The 12,305-nt window shown below is 49.0% G+C and overlaps 1 protein-coding gene across 1 annotated transcript; it reads left to right on the forward strand.

Moving 5' to 3' along the window:
- Positions 1-350: 350 nt before the first annotated feature.
- KLHL40 (kelch like family member 40) lies at positions 351-11,969 on the forward strand. The gene is made up of 6 exons (XM_075492252.1): positions 351-1,751; positions 5,490-5,650; positions 7,298-7,405; positions 8,411-8,596; positions 9,157-9,303; positions 10,088-11,969. Exons 1-6 carry the CDS (start codon positions 606-608, stop codon positions 10,197-10,199), a joined length of 1,860 nt encoding a protein of 619 aa, XP_075348367.1. The 5' UTR covers positions 351-605; the 3' UTR covers positions 10,200-11,969.
- The last annotated feature ends 336 nt before the right edge of the window (positions 11,970-12,305 follow it).

Below are 12,305 nucleotides of genomic sequence, written 5' to 3' on the forward strand. Positions count from 1 at the left end.
AGCTTTGACTTCATGGTCTATTTTTAGCACAGCAAAAGGTTTAGCAGTTTCGGAGCAGTTGGTTTAGCGCTGTCAGGAGAAGGTCCCAGCCTTGCCATCCATGACACAGGAGGCAGATTTGGATGTTTGATTCATCTGGAGGCTGTTTCCCAAGCACGGCGGCTGAGCCGATGGGTCGCACGCATCTCCCGTCATGGGACGGCAGCAAAAGCTCCTGCTCCCCCCGCGGTGACTCATGGGCTGACAGACCCTTCCTGAAGCATCGAGGCTGGAAGTACAGCTGTTCCCCCGTCCCCCTCCCTTCCTCCTTCTCCAATGTGTCATATTAAAGGGTGATCGGCTTACACATGCTCCAGTATGGATTCCTTAAGCTTTGAAACGCTGTGGCTATATATAAAGCCCTACGCTGGAAACTGAAGTACACAGACAGCTGCGATAGTAGCGAGCATTTCACATTCCCAGTGTGCTGACGGTCTGGAAGCAAGGGAGACCTGCGAGCCCTGCTTTGAGTAAGTTTCTTTACCAGGGGCTCAGGTATAGACATATTCATAAATATATATATATAAAAGAAGGATTGGGGAAAAAAGGAGCAGTTACTCTTCACCATGGGTTTGCCTTTTGACCAAGTGGAAGAACTGCGTCTCTACCAGCAAACTCTCCTCCAGGATGGACTCAAAGACATGTTGGACCACAATAAGTTTCTGGACTGTGTCTTAAAAGTCAAGGGGAAGGAGTTTCCCTGCCATCGGCTGGTGCTGGCAGCTTGCAGCCCATATTTTCGAGCGATGTTCCTCTCGGACATGGAAGAGAGCAAGAAGAGGGAGGTCAGTTTGGAAGATGTTGATCCAGATGTCATGGGCAAGATCCTCCATTATATCTACACCTCCGAGCTGGAGATCACAGAGCAGAACGTGCAGGACATCTTCTCTGTGGCCAACATGTTCCAGATCCCCTCCATCTTCACCGTCTGTGTGTCCTTCTTGCAGAAGCGGCTCTGCCTCAGCAACTGCTTGGCTATCTTCAGGCTGGGCTTGATGCTGGATTGTGCCCGGCTGGCCGTGGCAGCTCGGGATTTCATTTGCGATCGCTTTGCTCTGGTCTCTCGGGATGAGGAGTTCTACCAGCTATCACCTGATGAGCTTATTGCAATCATCTCCAGTGACTCCCTCAACATTGAGAAAGAGGAGACTGTCTTTGAAGTAGTGATGAAGTGGGTGGGGACCAAGGACCATGAGAGCCGGCAGAAGGCCTTGCCTGTCATCTTTGAAAGCATCCGCTTCCGCCTCATACCCAACGACTACATCAAGGACCATGTGGAGAAGCACGCCATGGTGAAGTCCAGCCCAGAGCTGCTCAAGAAACTGCAGATGGTGAAGGATGCCCAGAAAGGCAAATTCACTGTGGTGAAGAAGAAGAAAGTGAAGAAAAGCAGTGAAAAGCAAGCAAAAGACAATGTTGTCAATGGAGCAGTAGATGAGGAGGAAGACACAGAGGAGGATGCTCTTCCAGGGATCTTAAATGACACAATGCGCTTTGGGATGTTCCTCCAGGACCTTATTTTCATGGTGAGTGACAGTGGAGCAGTGGCCTATGATCCCACTGCCAACGAGTGCTATTTTGCCTCCCTGTCTACTCAAATCCCAAAGAACCACATCAGTCTGGTGACCAAAGAGAATCAGATCTTCATTGTCGGAGGACTGTACTACAACGAGGACAGCAAAGAGGATCCCATGAGTTCCTACTTCCTACAGGTACTAGCTTTACCTTTCTTTTGTTTCTTTGACCACTTTGGAGCATCACCAGTCTTCACCTTCCATGCGATGCCAGTAATATACATTGTCATGTGATGTTAAAAAGAAAGTTGTAAATGAAGGTGAAACATATGAGTTGGTTTACTAGAGATTCTTCCCCCTATATTTTTAAGGCAGATCCCACTGAGGGGGGGTTCTGGTCACTGAGGAAGGAGGCTTGAAGGGGTAGGTAATAGGAATAACCCTTCCTGATCCAAATCATGAATAGGGGACTACATCGAACAGTGTATTTGGTCCAGCCCTGGCTGCCAGAGGGCACACTAACTGGAAGGTTAGTGGCATCAGGTCTGGGCTCAGCTTTGCACCTTTTATGTTCCCTGATTATGAACCCCCAGCAAAACCCAAGGGTGACTCTGCCAGGTGCCAACAAGGGGAACAGCAGCAGCAACAGCCACAGAGCAAACACTCCAAGGACACAGGGTATGTCCCTACCTACCAATATGTGCCCCGTTTCCAGTACTGTTCTTGCTCCTGGAGGTGTGCTAGGTCCGGCTCTCTGGTCATTTCTATCATCTGTGGGGAAAACCATGGTGTGACTTTTTTTGGGCTCCTCCACAAGAAAAGTGGCTGTTCTAACTCAGCAGTAACCAAAGCTGTGATCAGATTGAGCTGTGCACAGGCAATCTGAGCCTTGGCCTGGGCTGTAACCCAAGAGCACCTTCCCCGTAGACAGCTAACGCAAGGTGCCTACCCTTCCTGCTGACGCTGTAGGAATCCAGTAAACCCTCTGTCCTTCCCCCCATACCCAGAAATCCTTTTGTTCTTCTCCCATGGCTCACATATCTTCTGGGAGGAAACCATAACATGTCCAGGCAGAAAGGATAAAGTAAGGGTAGTTCCCAAGCCAAGACGTACAGCCTTGATCCCTCCATTGCCTCATTGCATGGGTAGGTCTGTACACCTGCACCACGTGTGAAGGAACCATGCTTGTCCTCACCTGGAAAGGTCAGGCCTTGGAGCCTATGCAGCCCGCGTAAAGCCCCTGAAACGAGAAGTCAGCAGGAAGAAACCACAGCCCTAGAAAGCAGGATGGAGGGGGAAGGCAGTGGGACTGCTGGGGAAACGCTGTTTGAGATATAGCCCTTTGCACTGGGCAACGGATGACAACAGCGGCTGTGGCCAGCTCCATCACTTACCTGCGCAGAGCAGGTAGGCGGGCTGCTTTGTATTCAGCCAAGACCTATATCTAAAGATCAATGCTCCACCAGGCTGGTTGCTGGCCTGGCAAAGTAATTCCTTGAGCGGCAGTGAAGGTCCACCGTGTCCTGGGCTGTTTCAGCACGACTGCAGCAAGCGGGTCAAGGGAAGTGATTCCCCCCCCCCTTTAATAGTACACTTGTGAGACCACATCTGGATGCTGTGTCCAGCCTGGGACTCCCCCGTACAAGGGAGACATTGAGGTACTGTAATGAGCCTAGCAGAGGCCACCAAGATGGTCAGGGCTGGAGAACGGGAGGTACAAGGAGAGGCTGAGCTGGGTCTGATTAGCCTGGAGAAGGGAAGATCTCACTGGTGTCTGCAGCTCCCTAATAGGAGGGGACACAGAAGAGGGATCCAGACTCTTCTTGGACTTGCACAAAGATGGGGCAAGAAGCAATGGCCAGGACTTGCAGTAAAGGAAATTTCAGTTACCTGTGAGGAAAACCTTCCCAATGGAGGAGGTGGAGTACTGGAGCAGGGGGCCGGAGAGGTCACAAAACCTCCGCCCTTGGAGACATTTAATATTTGACTGCACAAAGCCCTGGTAACCTGCTCTAACTCCAAAGCTTCACCTGCTTGAGCATGGGGGCTGGATGAAAGACCTGTGGCGGTCCCTTCAACCTAAATTATTCTGTGATTCTAAGCTGCAAACAGCAAGATTTCTATATTCAGCTCCCAGTTTGCCACTGACTCAGTAGCAAATGCCTTGGGCATCGTGTGGCCATTTTTAGCTGCTTCCCCACAAGAAGGGGACAGTGGTCCCTTCACAGCTCGCTGGGGCACGTGTGCACGGGAGGTGCAGACAAGTCCCAGGGCGGGAAGTTGCCGTCAGTTTGCAAATGTGTAATTTATTGCCATCAGTGCCATTTTACATAGCTCATGGTTTCTGTATGAGAGTCTTTTGAGGCTTTTTTCAGCTGAAACTTCACACAGATGTAGGCAGGCAGCTGTATGATGGACCCGTGATCACCGTGTCAGTGCAGCAGCATCTTACACCTTCTGACTCTGTTTCTGACCTCCCTGATTTCACATGCCTCCTGCTGAAGCCAGGAGAGGTAGGTCAGGGATAGTTTAGACTAAGGACAGGCACCAAAATATAAAAATGCTGAAAAATCCCAGAGGCCTTGCAAATTTTGACAGGAACAAAATGATTCCATTGACATTTCAGACAGAAAAGGGTATCCTTTATTTGTCACTTCTAAGATTTATGACTTGAAAACAATGCTGAATCCATCAAGAAGCAGGAACTATCCTGGTGACTGAGCTGCTCGGGCTTGCACTATAAATAACACATATGTGGACCACAGCTTACAAAGAGACAATAACCACAGGCACTCAGCTGAGGCCAAATCTTTGGAAGCGACCCAGCAATCCGAAGCTCTTTGGCCGGAGCCCATAGCAAATAGTACTTCAGGCAATGATGCATCACAACTTCATCTTGCAGAGTCCCACCAAACCGGCTGCAAGACGTCACTCCAGACTTAACCCACGAAGTCCCTCCTCTGCTACCAAGCTACATTAAAAATTTTTGCCCCAGTTTACAGTTCCCATCAAGCCATGGTGCCCAGAGAGCCCCCAGCCTCATAACCTTTCACATCTTTTTTTTCTGGTGGGAGATGAGGCAATGGCTTGGTCTACAGACGTCCAAGGATCTGCAAGGATCTGGCCATCTGATCTAGTAGCACTGTATGGATCGGTTTCCCCATCTATCAGATGGGTTTGGCACACTTTGGTCAGCAAGAAGAGCTCTGGGCTTTGCAGCACCATCTCAGTTGTGTGGTACCGTATTGCGTAGATAGGGTATTGTGTAAATAGCCTTTGTGCAGATGGACACGCACACGTTTCATCTCACGAACTCTCACACACACTGATGTGATATGGGACAACATCAGTATCTTGAGAAGCAGAGGAGGGACGTGGTAGCGGATCATTTGCCAGAAAGAAGAAGAATTGATGGGAGAAAAAGGGGCTCAGGGGAGTGAGCTGTGTAGCCAACATTGCCAACACCACGCTGTTACCTGGCAGAGATGGAAAATATCAGGATGAAATGCTGTGGTGTGCGCTACTGCTGAAGAGGTTCAGGCAAAATGTCTACGATTGAAGTGCTTCCAGCTCCTCCAGTCCCAGGATCTATCTGTTATAGGTCCAACACAGGACCCTCTCATCCGAAGACGACCAAGCTTGTTCCAATTCAAGGCTTTGGTACACAGAGCAGAACGTGTTCCTGCTGGTGCGTCTCTGCTCTTACGCCTTGTCATAAAACATATGCCATATGATACATGACTTGGATTTGCACTAAGAGCCTCCATCCTGCACCAGATGGTAAGGCACAGGCAGAGACTGACATTGCAGAAAGCGCCTACTGGGGTGACCAAGCTGCACGTGGGAATGGACTGCGCCCTCGGCCTCTGGACCCTGATTTTTGCTAAGCGAAGGGGCCAGGGGAGCACACACTAACGACCATGTGTTTCCTTTCAGTACGACCATCTGGACGCAGACTGGCTGGGGATGCCCCCCCTGCCCTCCCCTCGCTGCCTCTTTGGCCTGGGAGAGGCAGAAAACTCCATTTTTGTGGTCGGAGGGAAAGAACTGAAAGAAGGAGAAAAGACCTTGGATTCGGTCCTGTGCTATGACCGGCTGTAAGTGTTCACGTGCGAGCGCGGGGCGGGAGGTGGTTGACAGGAGAAGGCGAAGCAGCTGCCGTGCAAAACGACTCCAGCCCTCCAGGGACCGAAAGGTTTTGGAGACAGGGCTCGAACTCTACAGCTAGATGCTGGGACCACTGGGACTATCTCAAGCTGCACCCTGGGGCTCTGAGCTGTCTCTTTCCAGCTGCTTCGTTTATTGTAATTGAACCTCCAGGAGATGGAAGCCGTAAGGGGGATATTATGTTATCAGGGACCAAACTTAGCAGATGCTCACATGGGACCTGTACAGAGGAGCAAGGGGAGTTTTTCCTTCTGCTCCTGCCCATCGGTTTGGAGGTTTGGTGACCTTCACCGGGGTCTCACCAGGAGTGGCTTTGGACAGGAAAGTTTGTTTTCACAGTATTCAGGTGTGGCACTGAATGGCCCACTCCGAGAAATACCAGGCTTAATATACAATTATTTTTGCACAATGGGCTCTGACCCATGTTATGTCATGAGCTTTATTAAAAGGCACTGTCCCGTTCTGCTCGCAAGAGGCAGAAACATCCAAAGACTGCTCCTCTCTGCCCCAAAGAGGCAGAACAGTAGGCGTTAAGAAGCCTTTGCTTGGTCTATATTTAGATGTGTGTGCTTCAAATTCTGTTTTATAGGCAGAGGTTTGAAACCAGTTTCATTCCCACAGAACAGGGCATTTATCTGCCCCTGCAGATTCTGGGAAAGACGTGTCAGCCCCCGCTAAATGCTCAGGGAGTGCTTTGAATACTGATTTGAAGCTGGTAGAGATGTGATCAGCACCACGTGTCTTTCTAGTATTATTTAGGTCAAAACTTCAACTGTAACAAACCTGGAGAGGGCAAACTGCTGGTCTATGGGATCAAATATTTGCCCAGAGTTGTTGGACAATTAGAAAGCACTCAGAGCCCAGGCATCTCAGTTCTTAGGTAAAATAAAGTGCAGGTCTTGGGGAGTACAGCCTACACGTATGAAAACTGGGCATGAGTTTAAGCTACACGGACATGAATAGACATCTCTTGAGAAATTGGTCAGCCCTATTTGGGTACCAGTTTGGGCTTTCCAAAGCCTGATGATAGCTACATCCTCTGCTCAGCTGCCCTGGACCTAGCTCAGAGCCTTCAACGCAGCCCTGCACTACAAAATGTGGACATACCCACTGTGGGTCCTTTCTGAGTGTTGGCCAACCGTTGCACCTCAAAGTGGAAGGTGATGGCCAAAAAAGAAATTTGTCCTCATGATCTTGCACCCTTAAGCCACATTGGTTTTAATTTTTTACATAATGCAGAAATCTCTGTCTCGTCTGTGTCTAGCTGGTAATGCTTGTAAATGAGGTGGGGTCCTGGGAGAAGAAGGGCTGCATATGCACAAAGCCCAAAAGTGGAGGATGCTGCAGATAAGAATGAGCATTAGCATAAACATCCTGCATATTTTGTTTTCCCTTTTTTTTTAGGATGACAAAATTTACTGGTTGAGCACTATCTCATTGGAAACCTCATATTTTCGAGATTGTGTTTTCTGTTTGTCAGGGTCTGTGCTCACCTCTAGGTCTGGAAAGTGCCACGTACTCTGGGCCTCACGCAGCAAACTACAAATCCTTTCACTTCCCATCTTTCCCTGATCCAGATCCTTCAAGTGGGGTGAAGCTGATTCCCTTCCCTATGCAGTCTACGGCCATGCGGTGGTATCACACAAGGACCTCGTCTACATCATTGGAGGCAAAGGAAGCGACAAGTAAGTCAAAAAGCAAGAGAAATGGAGGGAGTCATCCCCCAAACTAGTGGGAGTGCAGAGCATGAGTTGTACCTCCCCAACCTGGATGCTATGGGTTCAGGAGAGTTGGATGGGGTGTGAGACGTACATCCTTCCCTCTCAGCTCACCTCTGTGACTGCAGCCCTTCCCAAGCTATTAGAAGTCCTACAGGGACGTCAGGGAGATGGCTTTGTCCTTGCAGGAGAGGGAACATATCATCCCCTTTACTCACAATAAATAAATATCGCACAGACTGGGAGAGGTGCTGAAGAGCAAGAAGCCCCTCATTGAGGGTCTCCTGTCTTGGACTTGTGGAGCAGCATGGTCCTAGTAGTCAAATCCAGATGGGTATTTGCAATAGGGGTGAAAGACTTCATCAAAACTGACCCCCGTCCTGCCCTCCTGCAGGAGATGGGCTCAGCAGAAAAAGCTCTCCTGGGGAGCACTGTAGCAATTTCTTCGCAAGCCAGAAATGTGACTGTTTGCAGAGCAAACATGAAACATGCCATAATCCAGCAAAGACAGGTCCTGCTCTGAAAGGATTATGGTCTGAAAAGTGTGAGCGTGCGTGCATTCACACACCTTACATTGCCGTCCCGGGGAACAGGGGTGTTACTGGTGATATTTCACAGCGTCAAGTTGGCTCAGCGTCACTTGAAACGCTGTCTGATGGCTGTGTGCGAGGTCCTGAGCGGCAGTTAGCTACGCGGGCCCCTCTCCAGCTGTGTGAACACAATGTCAAGCTTTTAGGACTCTTATCCAAAGCGGGCGCAGCAGGAGGGGATGTGTTATACACACAAATGATGTTTGCAGGCATGGGCATCTTTGGGTGCACACCCAAGCAAAGGCGCTCATGCTGATGTGGAGGAGCAAAATCCTTTCTAGAGACCCCATGTTCTTCCCAGCAGACATCCCCCAACTCCTGCAGTGCAAAGCTGCCCCTCGGCAGGCGATCAAGGCTCCTTCTCTCTCTCATTTTTCTCTAGGAAATGCCTGAAGAAGATGTGTGTCTACAACCCATCCAAGTTTGAGTGGAAGGAGCTGGCTCCCATGAAAACTGCCCGGTCCCTGTTTGGAGCTACTGTGCACAAAGACAAAATCTATGTGGCGGCTGGTGTGACTGACTCCGGCTTGACCAACTCGGTGGAAGTCTATGACATTGCCACCAACAAGTACGTACTTGAGCATCCCTTCAGGGCATAGTTACACAAAGGGCAGCTGCAGGTCTACATTAAGCAACTTCCAGCCATTCTGGAGTTTGCTTGCAACTCCCAATACCAGTTCCTCCCAGTCTGTATTCCTCGGACAGCTGGGCATCACCAATGCCACTGCAGTCAGGCTGTGGATCATCTCAGGCTCACCTTCAAAGCAGTTTCACCAACCGGTGCAGCCCTTGGGTTCCCTGCAGGGCTGTAGCTTCATCTTGGCAGCTTCACCCAACGCAATACACTCTCTGACTTTGGGTGGGCCTTGCAGCTGCAGTCCCACCACTGGGACCTGCTGGTCCATGCCAGGTGTGCTTCACAGCTCATCTACTCAATGCAAAATGAAGTTGAACTATGATGGTGGGAACAGGTATCTCTAACAACAGTCAGTGTATGATACCATCCCACGTAGACCTACTCAAGTTAATCTGTCACTAGTTAAATCAGTTGGCTGCCCCGAATCAAGGCCAGCCTCGGCGCAAAGGTAGGCAGGGTGCCCTAACATGTCCCCTCTCTTGATGTGGCAGGTGGGACACTTTCACTGAGTTTCCGCAGGAGCGCAGCTCGGTCAGCCTGGTGAGCTTGGCTGGAGTGCTCTACCTGCTCGGAGGGTTCGCCACAGTGGAGACAGAGTCGGGAGAGCTGGTGCCAACGGAGCTGAACGATGTTTGGAGGTGACGATCTTCCCCGGGGCTGTCCAAGGGAGCATGGGAAGGATGTTAGTGAGAGCCACTGAGGGAACAGATAGTTTCTGTCTTTCTTGATGCCTTCAGTGTGAGATGGATGTTGTTACCCCAGCACAAGGCTGCAGGCTCAGTGCAGGGTCTCTGCGTGAGAAGTTTGCCCTGTTGCTGTGCTGGAGGGCACATTAGGTGATTTAGTGATCTCTCCCAGCCTCATATAGCAATGTACCGGGGAAAATCAGCTCCTTTAGCTTTGTTGCTGCATTGACATTTTGCCTGGAGCCGGTTCCAGACCTCCCCTTTGGTGTGAAGCAGCGTTTCTGCAATGCATGCTCTCCCTGGGAAAAGCCAGTGCTCAGGCTGGAAATCTTACGTGCGAGCAGAGAAGTGGGCAGAAAGCACTTTCTGACGGCTGCTAATATAACGTTAGCCGCTCCTGTCCTTCACATCTGTGGCTCTAGAGCACCCTCAGCAGGCACCTGCTGGCCTTCACCATGGATCTTCAGTCTTGGTGCCCTCAACCTGTTTCCCAATGGAAAAATACACCCTTCCCTGCGAGACCACGTGCTGATATCCATGTCCCCTAGCCTGCTGCTGCAAACCAGAGCACAGCAGGGCTGAAAGTCCCCGTGCAGCTCCCCCAGATATCTTGTGGCCAAATAATATCTGTGGGACATGACACCATGCACCAGGGCTCCAACCACTATGGAGAGCAGCTGAAGCGAGGGAGAGGAGACTCTTTCCTCACTGTAACTGTCTGTCTGTCTCTCCCCAGATATGATGAAGAGCAGAAGAAGTGGGAAGGGGTCCTCCGGGAGATCCAGTACGCCTCCGGTGCCACTTTCCTTCCCGTGCGCCTCAATGTTTTGCGCCTAACGAAGATGTAGCTAGACGTGATTTTTTTTTTTCCATGGGGGTCTGGGGCAAGGAGGGATGGGGAGAGGTGAGGCCACGCTTATCAGTGCAGAGATGTGGCACCTGGATACTGTGTAGGACATTGCATCTGTGATTGGTACCATTTTACTTAGTCAAATGGGAAAGGGGGGGAATTATCTTGAAGCCCTATGGGAACTTGAAGATGCTCACAAGATAACTAGAGAAGGGACCTGGAGCCTGCAAGGAGCTGGAGTAGACTGAGAAGCATGGAGCAATGAGCTGTTCCAGATTCAGTAGACAAGACAAAACGATCAGACTCTTGTTCTGCTCCTTTCTCCGCACTTTTCCCCATCTTCTCAACTGCTTTTGAACCTCCCCAACCAACAGTGGAGGCAGAAAGTGGGTCCCAAGGGACTAAGCTGATGTTCTGCAGGGAAGGGGGTCTATAAAGTATTTCCCCGCCTAAGGTAGCTGTGAGCGTGGTGCTAGAGCCCACCTTGGAGAGGAGAAGGAAGGGTCAAAGTCAAGGGGTACAGGAGAGACCTGGGGGGACTTTGATGAGTTCCCAAGTGACGAGGGTTGTTGGGATGAGACAGTTAAAAGAAAAGAGCATGTGACCATGGACAGCAGAAACACTTTGGAAGTTGCAATGAAAAGAAAATAGTCTTAGTTCTTTGCCTCCACCTTGACTTTGGACTGAAGAGAGGCCAAGAACTAAGGTCTGCAGGAAGGGAAGAGTCATGCAAGTAGTAGGGTAAGGAAAGGGGGGAGAGACAGGCAGGGAGGGCCATGTGCACTCATCTCCAGCATTTTGGGCTCTTCATCCTCAATCACAGATCACAATGTCCTCACCTATGGTTGGACAAGTGCTGTTTTTCAGGGGAAGATTTTATATTTATGCTGTTTTTCTTATTTTTACTGTTCTGACCTTTTTTTTTTTTTTTAAGGAGTACTCTAGTTTGCTAAGTACATGGAGATCTCAGATGTGGTTGGCTCAAAGCGAGCTTCCTACTGAGGAAAAATGCATTTTTTTTTTAAAGTTATCCATAATGATGTTTTGATAGAAACACAACTGTACTGGCAGCAGGACAAAGATCTGCTAGAGCAAAAATCTCCTGATGCCCACACCATCTGACCAGTCGTTTATTTAAAAATAAATTATTAGGCTATTTCAAAACAAATCCCGTGTTTGCATGTTGGTAGAGCTGTAACTGAATGTCCACAGCAACTAAACCTGAGGACCAAGCAAAAGCTGTGATGAACACACGCAGCAACTCAGCCCCATGGAGAGCCCTTGCACAGCCCCAGCTTTTCTTCTTCTTTTCCCCCATATGGGAGCTGAAACTTCAGCATTCATATCCTTACAGCTGTTCTCCACAGATATGAGGACTAGAAGCTTACCTAGGACTAGAAGGAAGCTGGATGCCTACGTGATCTCATGATACCATGAACAGGGGTGATAATCAATAATAAAAAAGATCAAATACAAACCTTGCAAAATAACACCCTCAAAGTGCCACGAAAATTATGGTATTGAAAATCATATCTGGCTGATTCATCTAGCTCAAAATGCAGTCGTGGAGAAACTAAAACACATTTGGAAGGAAAGACAATTTGGCATGAGTAAAGGAACCAGAGTCTTGTCCTGATTTCATTTTAAAGATTTAAAAAGTTACAGGATAATCTCCTTAGAGGACAATCACAACAGGACAGTAATGAAACATCTTCACAAGAAAAATAAATCCAAGGTGACTGGCTGGCATGAAATAGCTTAAAAAAAAAAAAAAAAAAGGCAACCAAAACCTTTGAAACAATCAAATGTGTGAAAAATGCACTGAAAAAAAAAAATCACCTTCTACCCATTCTGCAGAAGTTCCTGTGGACAACTCCCATGCTAACTGAAGATGAATCTACCAAATGTAGAATAGCTTGTGTCAGAAAAGAAAAAAAAATGAAGGAAAAAAAAAATAATCCATGCATATATTAATAATTTTTTAAAAGTCATTTATTGTGGTGGCAGGATACCACTTCCTGCCTGGGATGGGAAACCAACACCTTTGGTTCAGCTCTTCTTGCCGGACGCAGAATGGAAAGATGTTGACACTTGGTCCGAAGAG

Source organism: Mycteria americana, chromosome 2, assembly GCF_035582795.1.
Source record: "Mycteria americana isolate JAX WOST 10 ecotype Jacksonville Zoo and Gardens chromosome 2, USCA_MyAme_1.0, whole genome shotgun sequence".
NCBI lineage: Eukaryota > Metazoa > Chordata > Aves > Ciconiiformes > Ciconiidae > Mycteria > Mycteria americana.

Bases quoted from the DNA above. Each gene is read 5' to 3' on its own strand.
- KLHL40 (XM_075492252.1), top strand. From the start codon at position 606: ATGGGTTTGCCTTTTGACCAAGTGGAAGAACTGCGTCTCTACCAGCAA. The intron at 5,651-7,297 runs GTAAGTGTTCAC...TCCCTGATCCAG, and splicing joins GTCCTGTGCTATGACCGGCT to ATCCTTCAAGTGGGGTGAAG. The intron at 7,406-8,410 runs GTAAGTCAAAAA...ATTTTTCTCTAG, and splicing joins GGAGGCAAAGGAAGCGACAA to GAAATGCCTGAAGAAGATGT.